Source organism: Chelon labrosus (genome assembly GCF_963514085.1).
Source record: "Chelon labrosus genome assembly, chromosome: 5".
Lineage (NCBI taxonomy): Eukaryota > Metazoa > Chordata > Actinopteri > Mugiliformes > Mugilidae > Chelon > Chelon labrosus.
This window is the reverse complement of record NC_140341.1, coordinates 18,636,366-18,645,574: the sequence shown is the minus strand read 5'-3', so window position 1 is coordinate 18,645,574 and position 9,209 is coordinate 18,636,366. Positions and strand designations below refer to the sequence as shown.

The 9,209-nt window shown below is 41.9% G+C and overlaps 3 protein-coding genes across 6 annotated transcripts in view; 2 read left to right on the top strand and 1 right to left on the bottom strand.

Annotated features, from left to right (window-relative positions):
* The first annotated feature begins 117 nt into the window (after window positions 1–117).
* LOC311488619 (uncharacterized protein C7orf57 homolog) lies at window positions 118–4,656 on the top strand. Of its 4 annotated transcripts, XM_084545424.1 has the most exons (9): window positions 126–175; window positions 428–474; window positions 701–853; window positions 1,167–1,266; window positions 1,365–1,478; window positions 1,710–1,830; window positions 2,137–2,219; window positions 3,911–4,003; window positions 4,269–4,656. In XM_084545424.1, exons 1-8 carry the CDS (start codon window positions 165–167, stop codon window positions 3,993–3,995), a joined length of 714 nt encoding a protein of 237 aa, XP_084401550.1. In that variant the 5' UTR covers window positions 126–164; the 3' UTR covers window positions 3,996–4,003; window positions 4,269–4,656. The 4 variants fall into 4 exon arrangements, with proteins under 4 accessions (XP_084401549.1, XP_084401550.1, XP_084401548.1 ...); XM_084545423.1 differs by having other exon boundaries at window positions 118–175; window positions 428–853; XM_084545422.1 differs by lacking the exon at window positions 126–175 and having other exon boundaries at window positions 261–853.
* Window positions 4,657–4,792: 136 nt separating this feature from the next.
* Window positions 4,793–6,892, top strand: upp2 (uridine phosphorylase 2). The gene is made up of 7 exons (XM_084545412.1): window positions 4,793–5,300; window positions 5,459–5,573; window positions 5,650–5,808; window positions 5,893–6,007; window positions 6,091–6,300; window positions 6,404–6,550; window positions 6,730–6,892. The coding sequence occupies exons 1-7, from the start codon at window positions 5,248–5,250 to the stop codon at window positions 6,867–6,869; spliced, it is 939 nt and encodes a 312-aa protein (XP_084401538.1). The 5' UTR covers window positions 4,793–5,247; the 3' UTR covers window positions 6,870–6,892.
* A 517-nt stretch (window positions 6,893–7,409) lies between these two features.
* Window positions 7,410–9,209, bottom strand: part of LOC311487698 (coiled-coil domain-containing protein 148-like) — a 30,083-nt gene continuing 28,283 nt past the window's right edge. Inside the window, 3 exon segments of the mRNA XM_084544053.1 lie at window positions 7,410–7,902; window positions 8,464–8,598; window positions 8,771–8,888. Coding sequence (XP_084400179.1) covers window positions 7,759–7,902; window positions 8,464–8,598; window positions 8,771–8,888 — 397 coding nt within the window. The 3' untranslated portion in view covers window positions 7,410–7,758.

The window sequence follows — 9,209 nt, the reverse complement described above, 5'->3', positions numbered from 1 at the left end:
CCAGAATAAACCGCATTATTCTCGTCCTCTAAATGCAGCACGCATCCCATAAACAGCAGCTGTACTCCGGGACGTTTAGAAAAAGCCGTTTCCGTGGAAACGCCGTCACAACTTCCAAACAGACTCACCGCTCAACAGTTTCTTCTCCTTGCTCCGCTTCCACGATGAATTCAGAGTAAGTCAAATACTGTTAAATTTTAACACGACCTTTATTTGTTGCCCTGAAACTTGTAGCCTATATGTTTTGCCACTTGCTTGTAATCTCTGTTTAATTCGAGGTTTGAATAAATTAAGGTGGCAAACTTTGTCGTGATGCTAATGACAAAGCTAGCTTGTATAAGCTACATTAAGCTACATTATACTGCGCTAGCTTGTATAAGCTACATTGTCGGAGAGTTTACCGGGGTTTTGTTCTCATTTCTACTAGAAATTCTTCAATTCTCATGAGTAACGATGTTCCACCAGCAAAATCGGGCAAGTACAACTATTTGTATTAACTTAGCTACCTCACTTAGCCAGTAGTAACCTTGCAGGGAGAGTCGTCTGCTGGACTGTGGTAAGAGGATGCTGCCCAACTATCATCACAAGAGTGGTGTTAGTGCATGGGATAATGTAATTTGAATGTGATGTATGCTAGTGATGCATTTTCTTTTTTTACTCTGTACTTGTGTGTATTCTAATTCTACAGGTGTCAAAACAGGGTACCAGACAGCAGATGGCCACATCTCTCAGATCCCTGGACTGTCCCCAACCATCGTCGCTCTTAATGAAGACAAGGCCCAGGGTCGGAGGGCCGGAGTCCTAGACAGTGATTCTGACTATATCAAGCTTGCAAAGCAAGGAGGTCACAAGGGTAGAGTCATCCTGTTTTCTTATAAATGCATGGGTTCCTCTAGCTGGCTGATACCTGCTGGGAGCTGTGGAGTAGTTTGCCTCCTGCCATGTCCATGGCTGAGGTGCCCTGAGCAGGCACTAACACCCAAATTGCTCGCCGGGCGCAGTCCTTACATGCTGCTGCCCGCTCCTCCAACTGTACGCACTGCTGTGTAAACAAATGAATGGGTCAAACAGCAGGAGGTGGAATTTCCCCACTGCGGTACAATTAAGGGTTAAATTATTCTTATTATTCTAACATCTGTGTTTTTTTTTCTCTCTCTTTGTCACAGGACTTCTGTGGCACGAGGAAGAATCATTTACTTCTAAACCGAGTTCATACAAAGCCCCAAACTGGTTCTGCACTGAATCAGCAGACACCAACCAACCAAAGTATGTGTAACAGTTGTTTTTTCATGTAGTATCACGTGGTCTATTACTGAAACTAATCAGAACAGATTCAACTTTATTATCGTCGCACATCGACTCAGAAGTGGCCGTGCGATAGACTGGCAAACTGTCCAGGGTGTACCCCCCGCCTCTCGCCCGATGACAGCTGGGATAGGCTCCAGCAGACCCCCGCAACCCTTAACAGGAATAAGCGGGTACAGAAGATGAATGAATGAATGAATGAATGAATCGTCTCAGAAGTGAAAAAATAAGTAATATGGCGTAATACTTGTGTTACTATAGTACCTCTCCTGGTTCTGCTACTGCAGTGATATTATAGATAATACTACTACACCATTTATGTCACCATAGTGCTCATTTTTACTGTTTATTCTTCTTTATCTGTTCAAGCTACATTGTGTTTTTTTTTTTTTTTTTTCCAACAGCCTAATTAACAGCGAAGAGAAGCAAAACCCTGGAGCTTTTCAACCATTAGAGGCTCCCTTTGGGACGGACAATATGTCAGCCTGGGAGAGGGACAACAGCAGCAGCAATGGAAAAGAGAAGGTAAACAAAATGCTTGAGTCATTTAGGAAGCAATTTGGCCAAACAAGGGACCACAATGAGAATGTATTTGATCTTTTTTTGTGCGTTGTTTGATTCTGTTGTGATTCTGTGGTTTAAGACAAAGGATTGTTCGTGATCGTTCTTACTTGATCAGGCAGACCTGATCTTTGCGGTTTAGGTTATTGATTCTCAAAGGCTTAAACTCAAAATGAACCAAGTTGCCAAGAGACAGTAAAAAAAAAAAAAAATGTAATTCACTAAATAACCACAACACTGTGACTTTGTTATGTGTTCTTTTGTGTTCAGGGCGACGTTCAGGGTCATTACAACAAGCCGAAGAATATCCAGACATCCAATCCATTTAATGAGTTGACCAAATTCAGGAGAATGTGAGTTCACAAGATGGTCACAAGATGGTGCTGTTGTCCCATTATATATTTAGTATTAACCGCTGTGCAGGACGCCAGTTTTTACAACTTGCAGTAACCATGTCAGTTTGACTGGAAGTAACTCAGTAAGAGAAGTGCATGGTTGTTGGAGTCATAGATGCAAATTGTACTATTATCATACAGAAAACATCACCCACCACATATAAACCCAGCAGTTCTTTATGTGTAATTTAGTTGAGTATTTGAGTAGTATAGTTGAGCATCAGCTAGTTGTCAGGTGGCTTCATAAAGTTTTGACGTAAGTAAAGTAAAAACAAAAGTCAGGTGTCCATTCGTACATTTAAACATTTTCTGCTTGCTTCCTGTAGTGTTAGATCCCAGTGTGCTTTTATTTTAAAGTGAAGTGGACCAGAATGTACTGTCTTTGTTCTGGGCATAATTGTGTCCAAAATAGTTTGTAACGTCAACCATTCGAGGTGGACAAGGCATGCGAACCGCAAAGTTGAAGTCCCATCACTACAAAATTCCCTCCCTTTGTTAGTCTGCTTCCACTGAAGCTCAGCAGGGAAACACAGAGACAGAGATGTGTTGTACTTCACTTAGACGTCTACAGCATGGCGTAAACTAGACGTTAACTTCAAATGAAAGGTATTTACAGGGACTGCAGATTTTGTCACCATCATCAACACTGAAAGTTTAGCAGGACAGTAGGATCATGTGGTATGAAAGACCATAGCAACGAACGGCCGATTCAGTGTACACATGACCATTTAATGTTTTAGGGGAAAAGGGGAACATTCCAAAAGTTGTTTGCTATGTTGACTGTAAACGATTTCGCAATCAGCAAAGTTTTACTTTTTGCCAACTGGATCTCCCAACTGTGCAGTTCTGTAGCATTACAAAACATAAGCTAAATGGACGATAAACATTTAAAGTCTCCATATTTAAGAGGGCTTTTTATTCTAGTCGCCATGTTGTGATGACTAAGCAGGAGTGTGCAGGCTGCTGACGCAGGTCTAGCAAAGCAGCACCAAGACCCGTGGCTTCTAAACAAATCAGCATGATCATTTATTTGCTTTGGCTCACAGCTGATCAGAACTGTGTGTTCCCTGTACCTTTGGGACCTTGGTACCTTTGACTTGTCAGACACCCAAAATAACCCCACATGCAGTGGTACAGAGACTAAACAGTAAGGATCACGGTCACAGAGCACGCGTGATAAAGATGCAGAAGTATGTAAAATCCTATTTGGTGAAGCATGAAAACCTTCAGGTGTGGTGGGATTATTTCCAGACCTAATCTTGTTATTATTTCAAGAATGCTGTACCATCAGTTGTATGGCCATGGAGGACGTAGGGTCAGTAAGAACAGAGGAGTCTAGAAAGCATGACCGCCTGACAGTAATTACTTCTACTTTTGCTTCTCAGGAAAAGCATGATTCAGTGACTTGTTTAGACGGGCGATTTTTTGTTTGGTACAAGATGTACAGATGTACAGAAAACTGCCAATTGCAAATACCAGATGTTGACTGTGTGCCGTTCACTGAAATAATACTTTAGTAATAAGTAGCCAGAGGGTCCATGTTTAATGTTTAAACTGTCTCCACTGTCTGGGTGATCCTGTGATAAAATATTACATTAAAATGTTCCGTAAAAAAGCCAAATCTGAAGATTATATTTCTGTTCATACAGAGTATACGACAAGAAACCAGCCCCCGTTAACATGTCTAAGCTGTTGAGCTTCGGTTATGCAGAAGACAACGAGCCGGAGCAGTGACGTGTCGGGTGAGTAGTGCAGCATTTGAGTTACGTTCTCAACCGTGCCGCTATAAACCATTTTTTTAATCATGCTCTCTGAATGTGCTTCTTGTACAATAAAAAGGAAATGAAGGCAAGCTGTTGAGATGTGTATTAATTTTACGAGACTGCTGCATGAAATGATGGCGACAAGAATGAGATGTGAAGAATTTACAAGGCTTCCTGACAGTTTAATACAGAGATATTAGTGAGTTATGTGATTATTGTAATGACTTGTGCTCTTATGTAACAGGCTGGGACACTGCCAGGTGCACAGGCAGAGGATGGACAGGCTCCAATACTTCAAAAAGGAACAGTTGGTCCCCTTTGCTCTAACCATGTCTTTATATCGTTTTCTCCTTCGTTCTGAGACACAAAAGACATTTCATTTGTATGAGCTTTTGCTTTGCTGAATTAAAGTTAGGACTTTTTATTTATTGTGCCGGTTACTGTTCCCTTAACGGTCAAATAAAAAAAGGCACAAGCTGTTAACACCTGTGTTAAGTCCATTTCTGTGTCTTTAACTCTGTAAATGGCAGTTTGATGATTCAAATAAATTTTTAATGTTTCTAAATGTTTCATGAACTTTTTTTTTTTTTTACTATTTTGCGCTCACAGACTTAAATTTAAATGTGAATAATTTGTAACTCAATACTGTAATATTAATAAAATAACGTTTCGCTTCCTGAAACTCATTAAAAGGACAGTTTAAGTAAAAGATAAATCATTTAACAATTAGCAAACAGCCTTTCTGTTGGTTATACTTTACATTGGCTGTGTGTTACTGTTTTGATCTGCCGGTGTGTTACGCTCCGGTGTCAGAGGTTATCTAAGTGTTCCCTAGGCACGTCACAAAACATCAGCTATTCACTCACTTCAGACTGGCTCTTACTCACATATTTACCACATACACACATGTCACAAATGTTTTTTTTAGCTGTTGACTTTCTTTTTTGAAAGTGTATTGAGCCTTTGGAACGGGGCCAGATAAAAAATAAATAAATAAAAAAAAAATGCATGTGATTGATCCGGCTCTGTTTGTGTAGGATGTTTTTGTGAGAGCAGGGACACTACTCCTCTTCACGGAGCCAATCAGCTGCGAGGTCAGAGATCACCACTATATCAACTCCGCAGTCGAATGCAACTCTTATTTGAAAACCTGCTGTGGCGAGTACTTGCGAGCTTTTACGGAAACCTTTGAAGGCATTTCAAACTTTTATTTTGAAGCAGTCATGGCACCGATTCTTATGAACTGTATGGGGAATGACCACAATGAGTATATCAAGTGAGTATTTGGAAGGTTTTTGTAATTGATGTTTCCTTTTCTCGTTGCTCCTCAATGCCATATGTAACCTTATGTAATTGGGTTTGTGAACTTATACCTAGTCTATACTTTGGATTGACTTCTTTTCATGTATTAAAATGCAATAAAAATGCTTTCAGGCAACAGGTCCAAGTGAAAAACCCCTACTTGGAAAGCATGGAAGAGGACATTCTATACCACCTCAGCTTGAGCACAAAGACTCACAACTTCCCAGAAATGTTTGGAGACATTAAGGTTTGTGAAATAAGATAAATTATTTTCTAAAAGATCGAAAACTTGAATTTAATAATCCTCTTTCCATCTCCCATAGTTTGTGTGCGTCGGTGGCAGCGCAAACCGAATGAAGGCTTTCGCCCAGTTCATCCACCGGGAGCTGAAGCTGACTGGGAACCCAGAGGAAATCAAAGATATCTGTGAGGGAACTGACCGCTACTGCATGTACAAAGTGGGGCCGGTGCTCTCCCTAAGTGTGAGTATTCCACAACACACACTGGAAATATATTTGGAAGGATTTTAAAAATAAATAATAGTCCATCCGTGTTGTATTTTACAGCATGGCATGGGTGTCCCGTCCATCTCCATCATGCTGCACGAGCTCATCAAACTGCTGCACCATGCCCAGTGCCGGGATGTGGTCCTGTTTCGCCTGGGAACATCCGGTGGAATCGGTAAGGACATCCACATACAGTGAACCGCTAATGCACTGCTCTTACACAAGGATGTTATATAACCGGCCCGGTGTCGTCTCTAGGTCTGGCTCCGGGGACGGTGGTGGTCACAGATAAAGCAGTGGACTACTCTTTCCGCCCTCAGTTCGAACAGGTGGTCCTGGGTAAAGTTATCACCAGGAGCACCGAGCTGGACGAGGGAGTGGCCAGTGAGCTTCTGCAGTGCTCCTCCGAGCTTCAGAACATTCCAACGGTGACTGGAAACACCATGTGCACCCATGACTTCTACGAAGGTATGGTTGAAAGTTTTTTTTGTTTTGTTTTTTTAAATCACATTTGTACATCCGTTGCGCACTTCCATTCGTCACTGACAAATCTTGTGCTGTGTCTCTGTAGGTCAAGGCCGACTGGACGGAGCGCTCTGCTCCTTCTCTCATGAAGAAAAACTGGAGTATCTGAGGAAAGCGTACGATGCCGGAGTGAGGAATATTGAAATGGAGTCCACTGTATTTGCTGCCATGTGCCGAGTCTGTGGCCTCAGAGGTACATTACAAAATTATACAACGCCACTGCTTACTGGTACCTTCCACTGGCCTAAAACTGGTCAAGACCTATAGAACAGTCACGTCTTTTTTCTACTGACTGTATGGTCTGACCAACATGACAGTCTAGCAAATTATAACATACTACATTATAACCAGTAATCTCTCTTTTCTCTCCAGCGGCTGTGGTCTGTGTGACACTGCTGAACCGCTTCGAGGGAGACCAGATCACCTCCCCTCACGATGTCCTGGTCGAGTATCAGCAGAGACCTCAAATCCTGGTGTCCCACTTCATCAAGAAACGCCTGGGACAAATCTAACAGCCCAGCCGCTTCAGGACACTGTAAATAGCTAATATGTAGATATGTGTTAATATGTGTATTAGATGCTTATTTAAAATGTTTATGATTTCTTTGATGAAGCTAAAATATTAAGCATATGTATATATATATATATATATATATATATATATATATATATATATATGTGTGTGTGTGTGTGTGTGTGTAAGTGTGGACTGTATCTTTTCATATTTAACACTTTGATATGTGTGTGAGAAAGCAGAAATTCTCCAAATAAAATGTGCTGAAAGTAGATTTTCTCATTAATCTCAGCTAAGGCTTACAGAAAATTATCAGTGTACGTGCCACCACAAATCTGCTATTTTAAATCCACAGGGGATGTTAGAAGGATCAAAAAAACTCACTTAAATTTGAATTATTATTCCAGTGGCGGAGATTTGCAGTCAATCAGTGGCCTCTAATTTTACGTCTTAGATGCTTTTTAGATGAAAAGCCATCATTATTCCTTCGCTTTCTCTTGTAATACAAGCAGACAGAGTAGACTCTCCAACAATATATAACAGCACTCAATGTGAACATAACAACTAGCAGCTTAGGTCATATAAAGTTTGCTAATGCAAACCTCCATATCCACTGACTGGTAATTGTGCAGACATGTCACTATTTTGTTGTATTTATCATCACTGTATCTACACTGTATTGCTTATGAGGTATAACACAGCATAACATCTACATTAAAAGCCAATGAAACTTACTGCACCGCGTCACTTGGTGGTCAGTACTTGTATTTTTGTTGTGGCAAACTGCACAATTCTTACACATGAACTGTGTCATGTACATGTCACATACGGCTCCATGCAAGGATAAGAGCTGGCTGCGCTTCATACTAAAACCCACACAGAAACCTTCAGAATTTAAGGATGGATGTTGTGTCCCGTCGAGGTGGTTTGGGAGGCTTGATGACAGACAGAACCTCCTTGGCGTACTGGGTTTGGTGCAGACCGGCCTGCCGTAGAGCCTGCTCAACCCGCACTCTGGGATCAGACACAATCTGGAGAACAGATATTTAAATAAAACACAGTAAATAAAACATTCACAGCTGTTTTAAACTAGAACACACCCACTGCGTTACTATTGTTTGTTTTTGTTTCACAGCACATTTAAAACATGAAGGTTAATCACTGATTTGTCATGGTTTGACACAGGTGGTGAAGATCGTCAGAGTTGGACAACCGTTAGTAATATCCTGTGTTACAAAATGAGCAAATCCTAACTTGTTCTCTACCGTAACAACAAAACACACACAGCCTCCGCAGTTCATTGACTGACTTGATGGCCTTGAGGTCAAGGCTGCGTGCTGATATGAGGACAAACATTGTTTGACCAGACAGTCATGTTGCATAATTTTCCTCCACTGAACGGGTCACAAGTCAGCCTCGCCCAAGACGAAACAAAACCTAAACAACTGATTATAATCAATGAAATCAGGGAAAGGGGTCAAAATAAGGAGAGCACAGATAAGGAGATCGGGGCAAACAGCCAGGCGTCTGTGGGGCTTTTGCAGTCACACAAACAAAAGGTGAAGATTACAGTAGATGTTATCGTGCCTCACCTGTGAGTCTGTGTACGTGTTAATGCTGTAGAGAGGCCTGTGGAGCTCAGGCTCTTTAACATTCAAGAGCCGACTCCTCCAAGCCTCTGTATTTGCCATCATCCTCTCTGGGTCTGCCTCTGCCACCACCCCAACCTAAGATAAGTGAGAAAAATACATTTAATATACTGATAACAGACACTTGCCTTCTGACTTACAGCCATAAGGTGGCAGTGGCGCCTTTACTCAGACAAGGAGTTTGTGGGTAATTCCAACTACCAGAACAAATCCGAGTGGTTGAAAGTGTTAAGACCGGATAATGATCCACCTGGTTTCTGAGGGCTTCCAGACGATTCTGTCTCTCTTGTTCTTCTCTCTGCTGCTCAAGCTCTCGCGCCTCCCTCTCCATCCTCCTCTGCTGCAGCGCATCTGCCCGAAACTGCACCCTGAAGGGAGCGGAGAGGGTGCATTGACATCAGGCCTAAACAACCCTTCTCCTCCACGGCTGCTGCCACAGTTTACATTACCTATCGCTCCTGACACAGCATGCCTCCGGGCTGTCGGGGGGTTTTATGGAGCTGCCAGAGTGCCGTTCCCCTCCTATCAACTGTTTTTATCTCTTTCTCAGCCCCCGTGATTCCCTTTCTCATTCCTGCCACAGTTTATTCTCGCAGCCATAGTCAGCACCATTATACGGTATTACTGCCCGTGTGTGTGCCTGTGCTCATAGAAATACTATGATTTTATTTTTTTCAAAAGCAATAACA